General features: G+C 33.5%; 1 protein-coding gene across 1 annotated transcript; it reads left to right on the forward strand.

Moving 5' to 3' along the window:
- The first annotated feature begins 6,377 nt into the window (after positions 1–6,377).
- On the forward strand, positions 6,378–17,324 carry LOC109801548 (ubiquitin receptor RAD23c). The gene is made up of 12 exons (XM_020362647.3): positions 6,378–6,649; positions 7,678–7,839; positions 10,523–10,576; positions 11,495–11,562; positions 11,667–11,792; positions 11,932–12,109; positions 12,309–12,461; positions 12,544–12,612; positions 12,702–12,749; positions 16,310–16,419; positions 16,524–16,602; positions 17,014–17,324. The coding sequence occupies exons 1-12, from the start codon at positions 6,584–6,586 to the stop codon at positions 17,128–17,130; spliced, it is 1,230 nt and encodes a 409-aa protein (XP_020218236.1). The 5' UTR covers positions 6,378–6,583; the 3' UTR covers positions 17,131–17,324.
- The last annotated feature ends 5,652 nt before the right edge of the window (positions 17,325–22,976 follow it).

Below are 22,976 nucleotides of genomic sequence, written 5' to 3' on the forward strand. Positions count from 1 at the left end.
GCGAGAGGTATGAAGAAGAACTCTCATTTAATTTCTTTTATTATTGCTTGGATGTTAAAACCCAGGTTACACAACCATGCTCAGATGTCTAGAGATGACATTCTGCTGATGCATGTCATTAAGAAGAAAATTAAAATTGATTGGGTGTCAGTAGTAAATGATTGTATTTGGAAAGCAAAGAGAAAGGAAGACGGACCAATTCCATATGCTCTTTTGCTGTCTAAAATTTTTGAGAATGATGGAGTAGATTTGACAGGTGAAAGAAAAATTGTGTTGCATGCTTTGAATAAAATTGAAAAGTCTTCATTGCATCACATGGGGATGCTCAAGCAAGAAGACAAGTGGGTATTTAAAGGCGATGTACCCCCTACATCGGAGCCGGCAACAGATGAAGACGGTGTTCCGTCTCAAGATGAGGATCAGCCACCACAGGTGGAAGCTGAGCCTGGAAGGGAGTCTGAACCAGAATTGAAGCCATTCTCACCGTTTGAACAATTAATGATCAACAAGATGGATGCAATGATGGAAATGTCAAGAAGGCATGAGTCCTTGTTTTCTGGAATTCTTGACAGGTTTGATGATTTGGATTATGAAGTGAGACTGATCAAGACCCAACTTGGTATTCCGGACGATGAGGATTGATCCATGTTTTGTTTCTTTGATTTGTTTTAATTAGGAGTTTTTAATTTTGTTTTGGAACAATTTAGTTCAATTTGGTTGTAATGATTTTAATTTCTGAACAATTTATCTGCTTTATTGTTGAACATTTGAAATTTGATGAATTTGAAGTTTGGTTTGCTGAGATGTTGACTTGATTTTGATTCCAAAGTTTGATTTGGAATGCTGGTGCAAAATGCTCTGTTTGTGTGTGAGCATATGTGTGGTTATTCTTGGTTCTATTTGGTATACTCTGTTTTTTTTTATGGACATATTTTCTTGGCTTAATTTGGTTTGAATTGTGACTCAATAATGCACAAATAACTTGGTTTGGATTGCTGAACCAATGTTTTTGTTTCTCTCTTGGCAAGTGGCTGGACATATTCTATATATGGCCTATTAGTGTTAAACTTGGCTTACTTTGTTTTTGATAATGCCAAAGGGGGAGAAATGGTATATTGTGTGTATATAGTTGTTTTGCAGGTATTGTGCTTGTGTGTGTGTATTGTGCACGTTGGAATGAATTGAAGGCACAATGGCTGAAGATTTTTGAAGCACAATAACATTGGATTATATGAAATCATGGGTTGTCATGAAATCATGGGTTGTCATCATCAAAAAGGGGAGATTGTTGAGCTTTGGAAAAGCTTAAAGAGTTTTGATGATCACAACATGAGAACAACAACTTGGAGCACAAAAACAAAGTCAAAGAAGAATCAAGAAAATGCTATGAGATGGAGCTATGTAATAGAATTTAGGATATAGATTGTTTTGAATGTGTTTCTATATTTTGTGTATTTAGTATGCTTTGTGCATGAGCAAATCTTATCTAAACTAAGTAGAGAGTATATGATGATGAGTTAAAAACATTGAAAAGTTATTTTGAGTCTTAAAATGAGGTTTTAAGAACTAACTCAAAATAATCGATTATTGTTAAATATAATCGATTATTTCAGCAAATAGGCTAAGTGGAATGCCTTGCTGTAATAATCGATTATTTGCCAAAATAATCGATTATCCCAGGAACAACTCTCTGGAATAATCGATTATCCAGCTAAATAATCGATTATATTGTTCTTGGTTGATTTCCAGAAAATCTAAAGAACAAAATAATCGATTATTCTTTAAAATAATCGATTATCTGTGTCTGAAACTTTTATAAATAGTTTGAACCTTGAGAAACTTCAGACATGAGTTAGAACTGATAATCAATTTGTGAAAAACGTTTTTGTGAGTCTTTGTGACATCTTGGAGAGTTTTCTTTGTGAAATCCAAGAGTGAAAACGTTTGTGAAAAGCTTTGATAGAAGATCATCATCATCATATTCTTGAAAGGGGAAGATAAAGATTTGTTCAAGAATTCCAGGTGAATTCGTTCCTTTTATTCTTTTTGAATCTTTGTGGAAAATCTTGAGAAGGGTTTCTCAAGTAATAAGGTTTCTTGTAGTGGGTTCTACAAGGGGTGCTTTCTTGGGGTCAAGAAAGTGGTTATCTTTTAGTATTGAAGTATATGCATGTGTGTGTGCTTGTAAACCTTCTTGCTTAAAGATAGTGGAGCAAATCTTAATCAGGTGTTGAATAAGGACTGGATGTAGGTCACATGTGGAGTGGCTGAACCAGTATAAAAGACTTGTGCAATCTTCTTCTACCTTATCTTTTACATTGTGTAATTTCTTGGTTGAACTTTAAAGAAGATAAAACTTGATTAACAAGTGTATGTGAATCTTGATGGTTTAAATTTGTAATTGAACATTATTTTTTGAACCTCATTATGTTGTAATCAAGTGAGCATATTGCATTCATATTTTCATAACAAGTCTTTAGAAAAGCTTCATTTGAAAATTCAGTCTTAGAAAAGTTTAAAAGTGAAATAAAGATCCTAAATACTCTGGTAATTTTTAAAGGGTCATAGAATCCAATTCACCCCCCCCCTCTTGGATTGTGCCATTCTTTTCTAACATATGGTTCATCGCAGAAGTAACACAGTCCTTTTGATCTCCTATCAGCCATGTAGGTTGGAGTCAGATTTCTGTAAGGCTTTGCTTTATTCGAGGTGAATTCTGGCTGATTATACTTGACTTGGTCTATTGGTGTGGGCAATAATGGTCTTGAATTCATAACGTTCTTGTTGTTTCTTAAATTCAAAGCGAAGGGTTTTGAGGCAATTGCCACCAGTCCCTGGGGTTGGGAAGCCTCATACATCTTTGCCAATGAGAATGCTCTCCGAACACTGTCAGGTCTAAACATGCGTACCATCATTTGGATTTTGTGTTTGATTCCTCCCAAGAAGCAACTTAGCCGGTACTCCTCTGTTAAGTCTAATATGGAAATTATTGCATCGAAGGTGATGGCATCCTTGCTAGCATTGATGGATTGGTTTATCAATGTGAGGACACCTTGACTCCTTGGATCAAGTTCTTCAAAGGTGGCGTTTTGTTTAGAGAAGGAATATGGTGGAATGGATAAAAATGGAGAGTGTGGATGAAGTGTTTGATGAAAGGTTTGAGAGGGCACTCTAGGGTTTGGCTCACTTCAAGGTAGATGAAGGCCACTTCTAGGGTTTAGCTCTCAAGGTGGAGATAGGATGGGAGGTGGCCGAAAATAGCCAAGGTGACTAAGGATGATATAAAGGCAAAATGCTCTCTTTATATTCAATTTCCAAAGTATTTACAAGGTGTGGTGCCTACGGTATTTATAGGAGTGGGAGGCATCTAGGGTTGCATTTAGGGTGCCAAATGCACACCAAATGAAACCCAAATTAACCCTAGATGCAACTTGGTGGCCAAGGATGGAATCTTTGGGTTTAGTTAGGCTACATCTAGGTGCATGATAAGACCATGCAACCTTTGCCCTCCACTTGGGTCTAAGCCTTTCTAAGTCCAAAAATAGGTCCAAACACCACCAAAAATGTGTCTAGCTCCCTAATTAAATACCTTAGCCCAAAATTAAAAACATATGATCTAAAACACCCCATAATACAAGGGTAAAATCGGAAATACAAAAGAAAATAAATCTTATGACTAAGATACCCCAAAATACAAGGGTAAAATAAGAAATTAAAGACAAGGGCAAAAATAGGAATAAAAATAAATGCTATAAAAACTTAGGAGCTAAGGCCCAAAAGTAGGCTTACTCCTCCTATGGTTTTTTCAACACTAACCCATTCCTCTTGGTTCCTTCAAGATATCACCTCTTGGTCTTCTTGGCCTTAGTGTTATTCCATCAGAATGCCTCATGATATTCGCTGACCCCTTTCTCCTGTCTTAACTTCATAAGTTCTGCCATGGATCATCGCAGACATCTCCAAATCAGTCCTACAACATCTTCGTATACTCCTCCCAAGACGGTTGTTGATTTGCCAAATTCTTGGAAATTGTCGTGTGCCACTGTAAAGCTCTTCCTTCAAGGTGCACAATTGCTAACCGGACCTTTACATCCTCAGGTGTGGCATCAATCAAGAAATAATTTTCGCATTGGTACATCCATTGATTGATGTTTTCACCATTGAACCTCGAAAAATCAATTCTTGCAAGTCGTGTCCCACAAGAATATTGATTTGAGCCTCTGGTACCATTAGAATTTTTGCTAACGGAAGGTGAGTGACTTCCTGAAGCAAATCGGGTCTTGAATAGGTCTTCCATCTTCTGTGATAATGCTTCAGATAAGGAATCTTGAATCGTGCCTGCAAGTGGCATTATCTGTTTATCAATCTGTGCTGACAGCTTGGTCTCCAATCGTTCTTCCATGCCTGCCATGCTGTGTTGGTTACGGGTTGCGGCCATGAATCGTTTAGACTGATACCAATGTTATGACTAGAACTAGGAATTCAATAAGAATTTGAAGGACTAATAGAAAATAGGGACTCTATGTGAAGAAAAGAATATGAATGTTATATTTGAAGAAGAAAGATGAGAATACCAATTTGTGAATGAATTATTGTATCCCTAAGGCAGGATTAAAATGCATTATATAGCCAACTGACTATAACCAATCCTCCCCACTACTCTATCTTATCTCTAATATATTTAAAATTACTAACTACTCTATCTTATCTCTAATTTTGTAGATAAAACATATTAAAAATTACTAATAAGGACTTGATTCTGTTTACATCATATCAACCACCTTCTGGGTTTGACAACTCTATTATGACACACCTCTGCCCCCATAACTCCTCCCACTTGCATGATTGTCTCCTTTCCCAACACTCATGTCTCTTAATGGGCAACATTGCTACTCCAATTTTGTGATCCTAGAAGAAGAAAGGGAATGTTTGGGTTATAAAAAATCATTCATATACTAACACTTGATGTAAAGACTCATATATTGCTTCTATTATGCGAGACATGATGTAAAAAATTAGAAAAGGTATTTCTACATTAGTTAAACTAACACCCAATGTGAAGAATCATATACTACATATGTTATGAGGGACCCATTTTAGTATAGTTGACTTAAATTGCAAAATGCCACCACCTCCTCTATTGCACTGAGTCTCTCATTATTGATGTTAAAGTCCTATGTTGTATCCCATATTTGCACTTGTAGTACTAGTAGTTCAGAGTCAAAAGTTTTGTGAACAAATTCAAACTGATTAAAAATCACAAGGCTAATTTAGTTGTCAAATTTGATAACTCTCTAGTTAAAATCTCAATAAAAGATATTTGAATTAAAGCTTTAATGTATCTCGTAATCTCAAGTTTGGAAATAATTCATTGTTGATTTTCCAAAAAAAAAAAATCTACAACCAATTCTTTCATTCTAAATTCCATATAAAAAATATTTATATTATAATCAAAAGTGGAAAATCATTCTTACGATATTCAACTTAAAAATTGAAACAAAGATTTACCGTATGATATACCTCTATATATAACTATGTTTGTCTATATAGGATATATACAATTAAGTTTTAATGAGATATACCCATGATAGGTATACTATTAAATTTAATATTTACACTTTTCCACTTCACATGAACACCACTTATATATGTAGGGTTCATGTGCCTTTATAAAGAGAGCAATCGTGTCAGCGTGAATTTAACCTTAATATATCGCGTGATAATCATCTCTTAAGAACTCCCTAAGTATGTCATGTTGGGATAAGAGAAAATGGGTAAGAAATAGAGTAAAAATAATAAAAATAGGAGAATTCAAATAAGTAAGGTTGATTGGTTAAAAAAAAATAAGATGAGAAATTAAAGAGTGGTGGATCCTACTCTCTTATTTATTTATATTTATTTATTTATCTTTCCTCTTTTTTATATATATTTTATCTCTTATATATTTCTCACATATTTCTCTTCAACCAAACAATCAAATTTTATTATATTTTTTAATATATTTTTACTTATTTTTTTTATCCTTTTTATTTTATTTTTCACCTATTTTTTTTTTAATAAATACATACTAATGCGTTGTTTGATAGAAGAAAAATAAATAAAAAATAAAATGAAGAGTAGAAATAAAAGAATAAAAATAAATGAAATTATTTAATTAAAAACAATGAAATTAAAAAATTAAAAAATAATAACCCCACTTTCTTATTTATTTATTTTTTCCACTCTCTTTTTATTTTATTATATATATATATATTATTTATCACTTATTTCTTTTCATCCAAATAACTAAATTTTTACTTTACTCATTATCTGTTTGTATTCACTTTTATTTTTATTCTATCTATTTCTAGTCTATTTATTTCCTTAATACCCAACAACACACTAAATTAAACAATGTGTTGGGTTTCTGCTCCAAATAAAACGTGATTCTGTTCATGGTCGTTTCTGGGCACTCAGTTACTCTCTCTCTTCTTCTAGTGTGGTCGTTTTGTTAGGGCACAGAATCCCTTTTCGGATCGGTGGAGCAAAGTCCTGCCGGCGAGATTCCCGACTTTCTTCAATCGGCGATCGAGCACCGGCGAAGATGAAGGTTTTTGTGAAGACTCTAAAGGGAACGCACTTTGAAATTGAAGTGAACCCCTCAGACACGGTTCGCCCCTACAAATCTCCTTCTTCAATTCAATTTCGATCTTAACTTGTTGTCTTTGGTTTCCCCGCATCGTGGGTTCCGCGCTTCGATTGGGCGAGCAGAATCCCTGAAATTTGAGAGTTAACTAGGGTTTTAGCTTCCTTGTTGTTCAGCTTTTATTGAATTTGAGTGATGTCAATTTATAGTTGCCCGATTAATTTTTGAATTTTGATAATTGACTCTGAAATTTAGGTTATGAATTGATTGCTTTGTGTGTTTGCCTGATTTTTTTTTTTTTTTTTTGTGGTATTAATATGGGGTTGTGGCTGGTAACATTAACTGGTTACTTAGTTGTTTTGTAATTTTTGTTGAGTCACTTAGTTGTGTATTAGGGTAGACTGTAAGACCAATTGCGGCTAAGTGCTTGCATGTTTGAAGCATGATGAATAATAGGTTTGACTTTGATATTGCTCGAAACTTTTCTTCTTGGGAATTTCAAACTGGTTTGTGCAAGGGTGAAAAATCTGAATTTGAGCTGGTTTTTGATTACTATTGGAGCTCATGGCCATGTGAACCATTATAGTTGTATATGACTGACTTTGTATTTAATGATACATTATACACTTGAATCAATAATTAATTGAACTATGAATTGGAGGATTTAACATTGTTTAGGACTTTGAGGGAGATTGTTAAGCCATCCTGTATGACTGGAGCAAAGGTTGTGCTTCAGAGGAAACTTATGGAGTTATAACTGTTGATTAAGACATATGGTTAAAGATTGTTATAAAATGTATAACGAACGATGAAATTGTTAACATCGACTACCTCGAGTTTTTAAACAGCACTTGTAACTTTTTTGTTCTCGCTCTAAAGCACACCCATCACTTTAGAGTTATATATGAATTAGGGATGTTTGAGAGTGTGCTAATTCATCTTTTAATTACGTGCTTCATAGTTCTCTCTCTTTATGTTTCTACCACATTCTGTTCTTTCTGAATTACAATAATTAGTCTCTAATATTGATTAATTTTGGATATTATTTACAGCTGTCTGAAGTGAAGAAAAATATAGAAACTGTTCAGGGTGCAGACGTCTATCCTGCTGTGCAGCAAATGCTTATTCATCAAGGAAAAGTTCTAAAGGATGGTACTACTTTGGAGGAAAATAAAGTAGCTGAAAATAGTTTTATTGTAATTATGCTATCGAAGGTAAAAATTCTTATTTATTTTCCTATTTTGAAAACTACATTGTTCTTTGTACTACCAAAATATATTCATTTATTTGGTTGCATACATAATTGTTTTATACTTTAAAACCTACATGTGTATTACGTATTATTATACGCTTAGATCGTGTTTAGGTCTATTAGTTGGTGTATTGAATCTGACATGCCTGTCAATACTGGCGGTATAGCAGAGTATAGAGTTTAGTGGCCCTTAGCTAACGAGTTGCAAATAAGGGAGCACTTTTCAGTGTAGTGGTCATTGTGGATTAGTAGGAAAAATAGTCTTGTGTGATATTGGTGCGACCATGATATAGGCTTCAAGACACCCTTTTTACCCTTGAAGAAGCAACATTGTATAGGCATTTTGTTTGGGTGAAACTGTGATTTCTCCCATTATCTAGTGGCTTTTTTTTTTTTTTTTTTTGCTTTTAAAACATAATAATAGGATTTGGAGCTCTTTTTCGATGACCATTCCACAAAAAAGTTACCTCTGTTTTGACCTTTGATTATACTATACAAGACTACTTCTTTTCCTGTATTTCCGTTCTTCCTTCTTACTTTAGACTTCCCAGTTTACATTCTGCTAGTTTTTTTCTAATTTATTGTGCTTTTTTTCTATTAATTTCACCATCATCTTTCAATTTGTCCTTATCATTATGTTCTTTCAATTTCAATTTTGTTTACAATCGTAACAAGGCACATTCATGCATGACCCATCTTAGGACAGGGGTGTGGGATTGTAAGGTTGAGTAATCTAACCAGGGATCCTGACACCATTGTAAGTCGTAAAAGAGTTAATGATCATGATAATGTGTGGTCTTGCTGTGTTTACATGGTGAGACTGAGCATTCAATGTTAATGCCTTTTGAGGTTTAACTACTAGTATTTTTTTTTAATTAAATTCCATGTATAAGCCATTGTAAGCAAATTCTGATCTATGCTATCTAAATGACTAAATATAAACCAATGTTTTAGTTCAGTATTGTTGATAAGCCTTCATCTTCCACAATTTGATTCCTTTAACTTCGTTGCTATTGTAAAATCCTTTTTAAACTTGTTAAGAAAATGCACATTTTCCAACAAACCTTCCATTTCTCCTATTCCAACTTGACACACCATCTCTGTGACCTATCAGCTTTTTTATTTTTTATTTATATTTAAAGAATGAAAGATAATAAGAGAATGGGGACGAGAACTTCATCTTATAGTTGCTGAAGGAAACTAATTAGTTCCAACTCATAAAAGTTGTTAAATGCCTCTACTTACAATTATGAGAACTCCTGTTCAACTTAGTTTGACAATGGGATTGCTCATTTATGTCCATAGCAGTCATTTGCATGCTATAGCGGTGTTGCAGCTATTGGTCTAGGAGATTGACAATCGTCAGTTAATATTGCTTTTGGAGTTATTTTAATTGCGGCTGCTATTGCATTAAAAATGAAGGACTCTCTCTTTCCCCTCAAACAATGTTTGCTGTTGTTTAAACTTTAAAGGAGGAAATATTGAGATTTCGACCCCCTTTATTTCATGAACAAGCCCTGTTTTCCAATCTCATAATTATTCCTTTTGAAGACCAAAATACTGCTCTCCCTCATTGGTCTTTTTTCTCTTTGATGCAAACCTTCAGACCCAGATCTCTGATCAGCATATTTGACCTACCCACATGTTGGCTAACTCTGGCATACTGTTTTGTGGCCTCTACTCTTTCACATCTTTTGGGATTTGCTTTGTTCACTTCAAGATAGGATCAATAAATATCGAGTGTCAAATATTAATACTTACACCTCTTAATAACTTTTTGAAGAATATGAAATTAATTAATCAAACTGTTGAAATGAATGCTTTTATAAAGTAAATTAAGGTTAAATGATTTCATGCAGATACTTTATTGCAATACATTATGTTGATAGATAATAATAATTATTTAAATAAGCAAAATGTCTATTGCTAGATAACAAATCAACAAATATCCAAATTAAGTGAAATTTCATATACAATATTATAAATATAATGTCAAATGATTCAATTCAAGAGTTAGATGGATTAATTTCATATTTTATAAAAGGTTGTGGTGTGCAAAAGGTTGATACGTAGTGTCAATTGATCCTGTCATATATGTATGCCTTTTTGTGATTTTTCGTTCTTAATTTCATTATTGCCTAAGTAACTTTATCTTGACATTTCTTACTGTACTTTTTTCTTTTATTTTACTTGATTGAAACTTTTATCAACTTCTGTGTTTGGCTTGAAATTGTTTCTTTTAATTATTAATTATGATTATGTATTTAATAATGGATAACATTTTTTTGGGCATTTATATATATATATATATATATATATTTAATTTATATCGATATATTTAATGATAGTGGTCATTTTGCTATCCATTATACCACTAGTGGTTTTTTTGGGGTCGGCTGCCCCTCACCATTATCCATGATTGATAGCTATGTTAATATTTTGACTTGTTAAATACATTGACTCTTGGTCATTTGCATGTTTATTTCTGTATGACGATTATCTTCTCATTGTAAGTGATTAGAGCTTGAAGGATCACTTGCACTCTTTAAATCAACGAGAAATTAATGTTATTTTGGTAAATTCTCGATGTTTCATATTCATTTATTGAATACTAAATTATATTCTACGTGCTCCAAATATGCTAGGCTAAGAGCTCATCCGGTGAAGGATCCACTGCTTCAACTGCACTTTCAGCTAAGGTGAGACAATATACTATGATGTTTTGAACATTATTGTTTATGTTACTTCTATTAGGCTATTTTCGTTTTTGGTGCTCTTCCACTACTTGATTGGAATATTTTATTTTGATATTTTACATGACATATAATAGAGTGAGTATTCATGGAATATGATTCACTTGAAAGATACATTAGTGGCGGAATTGTAGACTCAAAACATCATGCTGAAGAGGGTGGTGATTAATGCATATAAAATGATTCAGTCGAAAATCATTGACTACATTAATTTCAATTGGTGTGTCTAAACCAAACAAGTTATAAATGCTAGTATAGTTCTAATAAGTTTACCCATGATTATGACAACCATGTTCTAATGACTTTTTCTTCAAGTTTTGTCGGAGGGTAGTGTGTTTAAAACTGAAGAGGCATTAAACTTTTCTTCTTTTTTGTTTATAATCTTTTTACTGCATCATTCATCTGTTCTAGTAATTTACTACACTTCATAGAGTGTTTGTTTTGGGGGTGGATCGTATTGAGAAAACATGGTTGCCTTAAAGCTATTATCAGATGTGGAAAAAATGTGGTGTCATAGTTGTTTCACTGTGCATCAAAACATTCTATTAATTATGATGCGTTTTAATTCACACCAATAAAATGATGTTTCATAATTCATTTTGTTTAGGGTAGCTTCAGTCAAAGAGAAAAGTTGGAATGCATTGTTTGAGCAGTATTTTATTTATCCAGTCTTTATTAGTACTTGTCAATTTCTTTCCGCTCATAAAAGAATGTAATGGATAGAAAAGGCAGAAGGGGGAAAAGGGAAGAGAAATAAATTGAAAATGGTTATGAAGTTGACAAAGTAACATAGAATTTTTTAAAAAATGTATTCTCCTCTTTTAACTTGTGAAATATTATTATCTAATGTGTCATACTCTGCAGACTACTGCAGCTCTTACTTCAACATCGGTGTCTGCTGCATCTCAAGCTCCTGCTTCAACTGGAGCAACGTTAGTCCCGATATTTCATTTCTATCAATTTGTTTAAGTGAATTTTAATTAAAATATTTTGATGTTAAATGAAATATGTCTGCAACTTCATTCCATTTTGTCAGGCCTACACCTGTTACTGCACCAGCAGCTGCTCCTGCACCTGCACCAGCTCCTGCTCCTGCACCTGCACCAGCTCCTGCTCCTGCTCCTGCACCAGCTCCTGCTCCTATTTCTTCAGGCTCTTCTGTGTAATATTTCATTTTCTGTTTATCATTGGAATTCACCTTTTACTGTTTCTGTAATTTCCCCATTTTAATGATGGAACAATCTTTAAATTCCCATTGTCTCTTTTTAAATTTCTTGTTAAAAGAAACTTTGTTGAAGCAGGCCAGGATTTGATATATATGGACAGGCAGCATCCAATCTTGTTGCTGGAAGCAACTTGGAGGAAACAGTTCAGCAAATCCTTGATATGGGTGGAGGAAGCTGGGATAGGGATACTGTTCTACGTGCTCTTCGTGCTGCTTATAACAACCCTGAGAGAGCTGTTGAATATTTGTATTCCGTATGTGAATTTTAGAATAGAATTAATTTCTTTTACCCTAATGATAGTTGTCTACTTGATATTTTAGTGGTGTTATTTCTACAGTTTGGCTTTGCTTCCATTTTTATGGAAATTTTGCATTGGTTTAGCAGGTTGATTCTTGTGTTATGTTGTCTTGCACTCTATTTTATTAAAATTTTGCTTTGTTTATAAATGCTAGGGCATTCCAGAGGAAGCTGAAGCTCCACCTGCTACTCGAGTGCCTGCAAGTGCTCAACCTGCAAATCCTCCAGCTGCTGCTTCACAGGCAGCACAACCAGCATCTGTTCCTTCTAGTGGACCTAATGCTAATCCTCTAGATCTCTTCCCCCAGGTAGCTTCTGAAATATTTATCAAAGAAGAAAGATAGAGGAAAAATACATTTTGGTTTACTTAATAAGTAAACTGTGTGTCAGGGCCTTCCCAATGTTGGTTCTGGTGCTGCTGGTGCTGGCTCTTTAGACTTTCTGCGCAACAGTCAACAGGTATTTTCATTATTTTCCATTGCCCCATCGCTTAATCTTTTACTTGCAAGGCTTGTCTAAGCTGGATTTTTCAATGTGCTGTGTTTCAGTTCCAAGCCTTACGTGCTATGGTGCAGGCTAATCCACAAATATTGCAGGTTTTGTTGATTTCTTCTTTGCCTTTGTAGTGTAAGTGATATGAACCCAGAGGGATGGATTCGTTTTACGGATCTATCTAGGTTGGAAAGCTCATAATTAAGAAATTAAAAGAAAAAAATATGGATTGAGGTAAGAAATGGAAGAACAACGCCACAATCCCTAAAGATTGATAAGTTGAGGAAGATTCGCCACTTTGAATTAGGAAATTCAAGGATAAGAATCAAAAGTAGTTCCTAAGAACCTAGAGAGAGAAAATCCTCTCAATTGGAAAAATATCCAAATTCTGAATAATTCATTTTCTCCCCAAACTTTTACAAATGCTTCCTATTTATAAGCTTAGATGGGCAAGATGACATAAATTCCCACTAACACTTAATATTGACTCTTCACTAGCCCACTAACTAAGCAATAAATTCTCACTAGCATTTATTTCCCCTTAGCAACCTAAAAGGCAAGGCAACCTATCATATTTATTTAATAAAATAAAATAAAACGAAAATTACATTAAAAATAAGATAATGAACTTATTAATTATTCAGTCCCAAACTACTTAAATTCCTAGTCCATTATTGCTTCTTCTTGATTCACATCATACCCTCCTTCTTTGAGAAGATTCGTCCCGAATTTTTAGACTTTATTTATTTCCTAATTTATTTAATTCACTAACTACTGCCGAAACGTAAATGCTTCCTCCTGGGTCGAAGACATCTCGCTTGTATCCATCTCTAGCTTCACCTGTTGGTAAGTTATTAATCATCAATGAAACAAATAAAACCTCTTCAAACTCATAACCACAAACGTACTCAATGAATAGGAATTGAATCCCATTCAAGTGGCAGCTTTGGAAAATAGTAACTTCAAACAACAAATCAACTCCATTTTCCAGGTGCAAGGTCTCTTGAATTTTATTTTGAAAGGTGGACTGAATGTATAAAGGTGCATTAGGAATGATGTTTACATGCTTCTTCAAACAAGAAAACTTGTCCTCTTGTTCCTGTAAATTTGACACATCAAAAGAAGAAAATGTAACGTTAGAGTTGTCATCTTCCTCTCTATGTATCTCATCTTCTACTCTCCTCTTCTCTTCTCTTTCTTTTTCTATCTTTATTTTCAATTTCAGTTGATCCTCATGTACATCGTCGGATGATAGACATATCAACTTAATCCTTCGTCCACCATGCACAAAAGAAATAGAAGGTCGTTCAGGATTTATAATTTTATTATACAACCATGGCCTCCCTAATAACATATGGCATGTCTCCATGGGGGCAATATCACAAAGAACTTCATCTTCATATGTTCCAATAGAGAATTTAATCATTGCTTGTCCATTTGTAGTGGGCAGACATAATTTCTCAACCGCCCTGCTGCTCACGACATTTCTGAAATTAAATTCATCTACTGCAACCAAGAATAGAGAGTCGTCAACCAAACATCTTGTATAGTAAATTTCCATTTCCATTCCAAACCCAGAGCCGAAGCTCTGATACCAAATGATATGAACCCAGAGGGATGGATTCGTTTTACGGATCTATCTAGGTTGGAAAGCTCATAATTAAGAAATTAAAAGAAAAAAATATGGATTGAGGTAAGAAATGGAAGAACAACGCCACAATCCCTAAAGATTGATAAGTTGAGGAAGATTCGCCACTTTGAATTAGGAAATTCAAGGATAAGAATCAAAAGTAGTTCCTAAGAACCTAGAGAGAGAAAATCCTCTCAATTGGAAAAATATCCAAATTCTGAATAATTCATTTTCTCCCCAAACTTTTACAAATGCTTCCTATTTATAAGCTTAGATGGGCAAGATGACATAAATTCCCACTAACACTTAATATTGACTCTTCACTAGCCCACTAACTAAGCAATAAATTCTCACTAGCATTTATTTCCCCTTAGCAACCTAAAAGGCAAGGCAACCTATCATATTTATTTAATAAAATAAAATAAAACGAAAATTACATTAAAAATAAGATAATGAACTTATTAATTATTCAGTCCCAAACTACTTAAATTCCTAGTCCATTATTGCTTCTTCTTGATTCACATCATACCCTCCTTCTTTGAGAAGATTCGTCCCGAATTTTTAGACTTTATTTATTTCCTAATTTATTTAATTCACTAACTACTGCCGAAACGTAAATGCTTCCTCCTGGGTCGAAGACATCTCGCTTGTATCCATCTCTAGCTTCACCTGTTGGTAAGTTATTAATCATCAATGAAACAAATAAAACCTCTTCAAACTCATAACCACAAACGTACTCAATGAATAGGAATTGAATCCCATTCAAGTGGCAGCTTTGGAAAATAGTAACTTCAAACAACAAATCAACTCCATTTTCCAGGTGCAAGGTCTCTTGAATTTTATTTTGAAAGGTGGACTGAATGTATAAAGGTGCATTAGGAATGATGTTTACATGCTTCTTCAAACAAGAAAACTTGTCCTCTTGTTCCTGTAAATTTGACACATCAAAAGAAGAAAATGTAACGTTAGAGTTGTCATCTTCCTCTCTATGTATCTCATCTTCTACTCTCCTCTTCTCTTCTCTTTCTTTTTCTATCTTTATTTTCAATTTCAGTTGATCCTCATGTACATCGTCGGATGATAGACATATCAACTTAATCCTTCGTCCACCATGCACAAAAGAAATAGAAGGTCGTTCAGGATTTATAATTTTATTATACAACCATGGCCTCCCTAATAACATATGGCATGTCTCCATGGGGGCAATATCACAAAGAACTTCATCTTCATATGTTCCAATAGAGAATTTAATCATTGCTTGTCCATTTGTAGTGGGCAGACATAATTTCTCAACCGCCCTGCTGCTCACGACATTTCTGAAATTAAATTCATCTACTGCAACCAAGAATAGAGAGTCGTCAACCAAACATCTTGTATAGTAAATTTCCATTTCCATTCCAAACCCAGAGCCGAAGCTCTGATACCAAATGATATGAACCCAGAGGGATGGATTCGTTTTACGGATCTATCTAGGTTGGAAAGCTCATAATTAAGAAATTAAAAGAAAAAAATATGGATTGAGGTAAGAAATGGAAGAACAACGCCACAATCCCTAAAGATTGATAAGTTGAGGAAGATTCGCCACTTTGAATTAGGAAATTCAAGGATAAGAATCAAAAGTAGTTCCTAAGAACCTAGAGAGAGAAAATCCTCTCAATTGGAAAAATATCCAAATTCTGAATAATTCATTTTCTCCCCAAACTTTTACAAATGGTTCCTATTTATAAGCTTAGATGGGCAAGATGACATAAATTCCCACTAACACTTAATATTGACTCTTCACTAGCCCACTAACTAAGCAATAAATTCCCACTAGCATTTATTTCCCCTTAGCAACCTAAAAGGCAAGGCAACCTATCATATTTATTTAATAAAATAAAATAAAACGAAAATTACATTAAAAATAAGATAATGAACTTATTAATTATTCAGTCCCAAACTACTTAAATTCCTAGTTCATTATTGCTTCTTCTTGATTCACATCAGTAAGTTATTCACTTAATGTCAGTTCCTGAATTTTTCTTTTTTTTGCAGCCTATGCTACAAGAGCTTGGCAAACAAAATCCTCATCTCATGAGATTGATTCAAGAGCATCAAGTTGACTTCCTTCGCCTAATTAATGAACCTGTTGAAGGGGGCGAGGGGTGAGGATTAGTCTATGCTATTCTTTGCCTTTTATTTTTGTGCTGTTATTCTGTTTCCTATCAATTGGTGTCCTTTGACTTAATTTTCTGTTATTATGTTTTAGAAATATACTGGGACAGCTGGCTGGTGCCATGCCTCAAGCAGTGACTGTCACACCTGAGGAGCGGCAAGCAATTGAACGTGTAAGTTTATCCTCTCTATTCTTGTCCATGGAAACATTATTCTCATTTTACATTCCTGGCTGCCTTTTCTCTATGGGAGGATCCCTTTTTTACTTGTATTAATTAATTAATTATTTCGTCTGTATTTTTTATTTTCTCCTGCTATTTGAGGTCTATAATTCTATAATAGTATGTGATGTGAATATTGCCTGTGTTTGGAATAGGGGGGTTTGTCAGCTTAATTTTGTAAAATTGATTTTTGGTTAAAAAGTAGGTTTTAGTGAAGTGATTTATGTTTGGATACATTTATTTTAAAAATCGATTTTGACACAATGTTGTTTGAATAGTGTAAAACAACCAATTTTAGAGATAACTATTAGATTTAAAACAGATACAACTTATTTAATATTTGATCCTTGTTTTCTGCTTCAGCTGGAAGCAATGGGTTTCGATCGTGCAACTGTATTGGAGGTGTACTTTGCTTGTAACAAAAACGAGGAACTTGCTGCCAACTACCTTTTAGATCACATGCATGAGTTTGATGAATAATTAGATCTCCGTTACAATTTGTCTAAATATTTACCATGTTTCCTTTTGAACGGTCTTTGTTATGTAATGAGGTAATATTTGATAATGACTAGTCTTGAATGGATAAGGAATATTTTAATCGCCGCATTATTGCCCATGTATTCATCATTTTAGAAATTTTATAAATATTTATATACATAGCTGTTTGACTTGTATTGTTGTTTATGACTTTATGGTAGATCCTTTGACAAGTCTAATGATAAAAATTTTCAAGTTACTCGCAAGTTTTGCAAGTTTTCTAAGCACCCTATTGGTGAGGAGGTTTTCCTTGCCCTCAAGAACAGAATAGACAGCTTTGTTATTATGATATGGATCGTGGCAGTACGCGCGTTTGGTTTTTCACCTATCATAATCAGGAAACTATGTGCATGTATGAAAGATGATTTCCCATGATTTCATCTTTTTTCATTGAAAAAAGCTGTGTTTTTAAAAAAATCTTTATGATTGGGAAAATAGATTAAATTTATAAAGGTTTTTTTTTCCTAAAAAAAAGCTATTTCAAGAATCTGAAATTTTGAATTTGATGATTATTTTTCAAGATTTTTTTTAAAGCTGATTTATTACATAAAAATTAATTTTTTATATTTAAAAGAAATTAAACGTCAGAACTGTTTTTCTAGCCAATTTATTTTACAAAAAATTGAATATAATAATAATTGATTATACATATAATCAGTTATTGAAATAATATAATTTTTACAATTTTTTTTAAATACATAAGGGTGAATATTTTTCACCAATCAAAACTATCGAGTGTTTGGTGAGGTTTAAAGCTTAATTTTTGAAAGTTCTTCCAAGGAAGAGGATTAAAATGTTATTTAACAAGACTGAAGAAAACATGGCGCTTATTCATCCCCAGTTTTTGAAAAATTTTGGGCCGATGCCTATTTAATCATTTAAATTTGAAATAAAATTATTTTTAATCTTTTAAATTTAAAATGACTGTTTTGGAAAAATTTATTTTAATTCTTATATTTAAATTTTGTTAAAGAATATGTTAAATACCATCATATAAAATTTACCTTTTAATGTCTTTGTTAGTGAAAATTTTATAATAAACCTAATTGATGCCATATAACTGTCACACTATGTCACTTTAGATATGTTATTGAAAACTTGAAGGATTAAAATATGATTTTTAAAAATTATAGGGACTAAAAAAATAATTTTAAATTTGAGGAACTAAAATATCATTTATCTCATTAAGCCTCTAGAAAAAATTTGTTCTTTTTTTAATTTATTTATGTAATGAGTAAAATTCATGTATATTTTTCAAGCGACGAAAAAAAATATTAATCCCTTCGATCGATAATGAGTGTCATTTTAGATTACTTTTTTTCTAATGTGATACTTATTATAGGACATAGAAAGTAGTATATATTATTTTGCAAGGTGGAGAGTTGTTGAGTTTTGATATTGATTAAGAATTTTGAAAATCGATTGTTTTCTAATAATGTCTTGTTTCAAATCACAACAACAATTTTTTTTTTCTTAAGATGCATTAGAGCTTTTGGTTTAATGGGATTGACTTTGAGAATAATTATATTAATGAAAAGATTAAGTTGTTGTTAGTCAATTAAAAACATATGTAAATTGGAATATGACTTTTAGTTTTATTTTTGATGTAAGGATTCTAAACAAATAACATAATATTAAATAGAGGTTTCAAAGAGAGGTTTATGTCTTATTCACATTGGGCATAGGATCGGTGGCACCAAATATGAGGAGAGGGACTCACCTCGAGTTAGAATCACGTTAGCTGTAGGTTAAATGGCGTCAAACGTGAGATGAAAGACTTGTCTTTGCTTGGGTTCATGCTGACCTTAGAGTGTGTGGAACCGAGTGTGAGTCAAGTAGAAAGCTCTTTGCTTAATTAGGACGAAGCATGAGAATGTGAGGCATTCTCTGCCTTAATCAAGTTGGGTGCGAGTAATACAATGTTGGACATGGGCAAGACAGAGAGCTCTCTATCTTAAAGTTGTTTTATAGTTGATTGATGGTGAATGAGTTGTATAACTGATGTTGTAAGATGATATATGTTAATATGTAGTAAGTTGAACATGTTGCAAAGTGAGTTGTTTAAATTGATGTAGTTGCTCTTGTTATAAAAATGTATAATGTTATGATGTGCAAGGTTAAAATGTAGGTTGAATGATGTTTAAGTTGTAACAATGTGCAATATTTAAGTTGTTCAAGCTGATAAGTTGTATGTTGAATATTGCTAAAGTTGTTAAGTTGCTAAGCTATAAATATGTGGGTTAGATACATGTCTTAGCTACAATACATAAAAACTAAAGGGGAGTAAAGTTGTTTTCAAAAGTTGAATATCTCATTGTGACAATATACATTTGAAACCCTTCGATAGGCAAGTTGGACTCTAGATGGGTGAGTTTTTTTTTAGTTGTCCCCTCTCGGTTTTATGTGGTATTCATGTTTGGGTAAGGTTAAGGCACACATGTATAAAGCGACAAAACTATGTAAACTACCAGGTTAAAAATTTAGTCTCTAATCTAGTATTGGAGGGTTATGGTATTTGAAGGATAGTTAGTGGGCTAATCTCATAAGTGGCTTAGTGTTGTAGGCTAATGTCGTGGTAAGCCCCATATCCAAATTGTTCTACCTTGACATAGTACTATACTTCTTAGTTTAAGTGGCAAAATGTAAGAAATTAATCTAACTTATGCTAGTCATTGTATCTAGCCTTGTGCTAGATGTTGTTTTCTAGCTTCAATGTTAGCCATTTTTTTCTAGTTTTATACTAGTCATTGTGATTTGGTAGGGTCTAACAACTTATACTACTCATCCCATTTAGGAAATCCTCATAGTTCATATGTGTGACGATGCATTCAATGTGATGTATATGTTGATATGTTGAACATGTGAGATGTTAAGTTGTTGTGCTAATGATGTTATACTGTTGTGAGTTGTAATATTTTCTATGATGATGTTGTTTATAAAATGCTTATGTTGAATTCTTTTCACAAGATTATCCTGTGTTTTCCTTATGGTTGGAAATGTGTTGATCATACTTAGTATGAGTTTAGGATAGGATTAGCGGGATGGTTTATGTGGTTGGAGGATAGTCACCCTAGAAGTGACTATATTTTTATTGATGACTACTTTGATGTAGTCATGTATTGTATAGATATTGGTCATCACTTAAGTTTATTTTACTCTTAGTACTGTATTTTGTATATAGTTTGTATGTACATGATATTAGTTACTGATTGTTAGGGATGAAAATAGGTCAGGTCAGATGGGCCTAATATTCATGATGGATGGAAATTAGGCGACCCATGTTTTTATTATATTCTTTTATTAAAAGCAGGTAGAATCTCCACTTGACTCTTGAGATACATATACTCTCTAACGGCTCATGGTTCCATCAAGGGGTCAGTCTTTGAAAGAGGGAGAGTTCAATTGGAAGAGCCTGTTCTTGATGTATACACATGTGTATGTTTTTGTGACACCAAGGAAAAGTTATAAAAGATGTTAGAAAGAGGTATGCAATTTACCTTAAAATTAAATAATATTAGGGTGTTCTAAATTCTGGTATTGATCCTAATAATGTTAAATGTTGTATCAGAGCAGGTTATACTAGATTTAGAACCCTAACATTTATTACTTTTCTTATTTTGGATGAAATTAGATATATTATCAATTTTATAAATTCGTGAAATGCCTCAATGCTATAGTGCTATTGCTGTTCTGAAATCGTGAAATTGAGATATGTTAACAGGTGAGATTAATTCATGAAATGTCTCACTATAGTTGTCATTCCATAATCGTTGTATCGATTTGATTGTAATCATTTTATTTGATTAATTTATTTGATCAAATTATTTTCACTGTTGTTGTTTTTTTTTTCATTATCTCACTAAATTTTTGGATTGAAATCTATCAATTTGATGTGTTCCACTTTGATTGAAATCTACAAAAAAAATAAGTATATAAATTATTATTGGGATGTTGTGTCACTTAATTAATTTTTTTGTTTTAACTCACCCACAGGAGGTTAATTCTGATGGAGTTCTCCCTTCCATGGATGAAGAAGGAGCCAAAGGGAGAGTTCCTTGTTCAAGGATCACGACACACCAAGGAATAACTAGTCTTCAATGGAGGTGGGTGTTTAAGGTGGGTGAAGTGTTTGGGCAAATAAGGTGGATGCTCTCAATGGAAGTTGGCTCACTCCAAAGTGAAGATGGAGGCCACTCTAGGATTTCACTCTCCAAAGGTGGAGATAGGAGAAGGTTAGCCGAAATAACCTAGTGACTAAGGATAAGATGTGAGGCAAGAAAATGCTCACTCAAAATCAATATAGTCCAAAATATTTACAAGGTGCACAATTTAGGGTATTTATAGGGGAGGGAGCATTTAGGGTTGCATTTGGAAGTGTATGGCCGAAAATTGCAATCAAATGCACTCCAAATGAAACTCAAATTAACCGTAGATGCTACTTGGTGGCTAAGGATGGAATCTTTAGGTTTGGCTAAGCTACAACTAGGTGCATGATAAGATCATGCAACCTAGGTGCCCTCCACTTGGGCCTAAGCTTTTCCAAGTCCAAAAATAGATCAATGCTCACCAAAAAATACGTTTAGGCCCTAAATAAATACCCTAGTCCAAAAATAAAAATCCTATAATCTAAGGCACCCCATAATACAAGGGTAAAATGGGAAATACAAGTAAAAATAAATCCTATGACTAAGATACCCAAAAATACAAGGGTAAAATGGGAAATACAAGAAAATAAATCCTATGTCTAAGATACCCAAAAATACAAGGGTAAAAATGGGAAAATTAAAGACAAGGGCAAAATAGGCATAAAAGATAAATTCTATACTAACAAGGCTTAAGAGATTGATCAATATCCTTTAACCACAAGAACTCTGTCTCTAGGGGTGTTAGCTCCCCTATCCTCTTCCAATATCCTAGCCATGGACCTATTGATGGGTCCCACATGAAGCTCCAAGGATGGTCCTCCATCAAATTCATTAACTAATTTGATGAGACATGTTAATTTTGGCGTGAACACGCCAGTATAATCCTTCTGCCCACAGGTGTAGGATTTTTGCAACTGTTGTTTTATATAATATATTCTCCACCCACAAGGGAGTTTATATTATATGTATTATATCCCTTAAATGATGTTATTTTTTTTATTATTACTATAGATTGCCCATATCATTAATATTTTCTTGATATTTTTCAACTTCTATGACTTTTTTCATGAATAACACTATGAATCACATTGAGTTTTTGACTGGAAACGATTACAAGAGATGGAAAGATGATATTGAGTTGGCCCTTAGCTTGTTTGATATTGACATAGCTATTAGGGAAGATGAGCCTCTCATAATTGATGAAAGTACTAATGAACAAAAGGCCTATCACAAGGAATGGGCAAAGGCTAATCGGAAATGTCTGGTGCTAATTAGGTGATCCATTGATGAGTCACTGGTGAAAGCAATCCCACAATATGAGAAATGCCAAAACTTCTCTTGCTTCCATTGGGAAAAGGTATGTAGTTTCTGCAAAAGTCGAAGTTGCACTACAAGAATTTCGCGAATTAGCGAGGGAATTTAGAGAGGGATATAAATCCAAGCTATTTCCTCTCTAATTAGCGAGGGATTGGCGAGGAATATAGTTCCTCTCTAATCCCTAGCTAATTAGCGAGGAAATAGCTTGGATTTATATCCCTTGGTAAATTCCCTCGCTAAATAGAATCATTTTGCGACCAACCTTCATCTCCTTGCAAATCTGTCGCTAAAGCTAGTGCTTATTTAGCGAGGAACTTAGGCCCTCGC

Source organism: Cajanus cajan, chromosome 11, assembly GCF_000230855.2.
Source record: "Cajanus cajan strain Asha chromosome 11, NIPB_CcT2T_4, whole genome shotgun sequence".
NCBI lineage: Eukaryota > Viridiplantae > Streptophyta > Magnoliopsida > Fabales > Fabaceae > Cajanus > Cajanus cajan.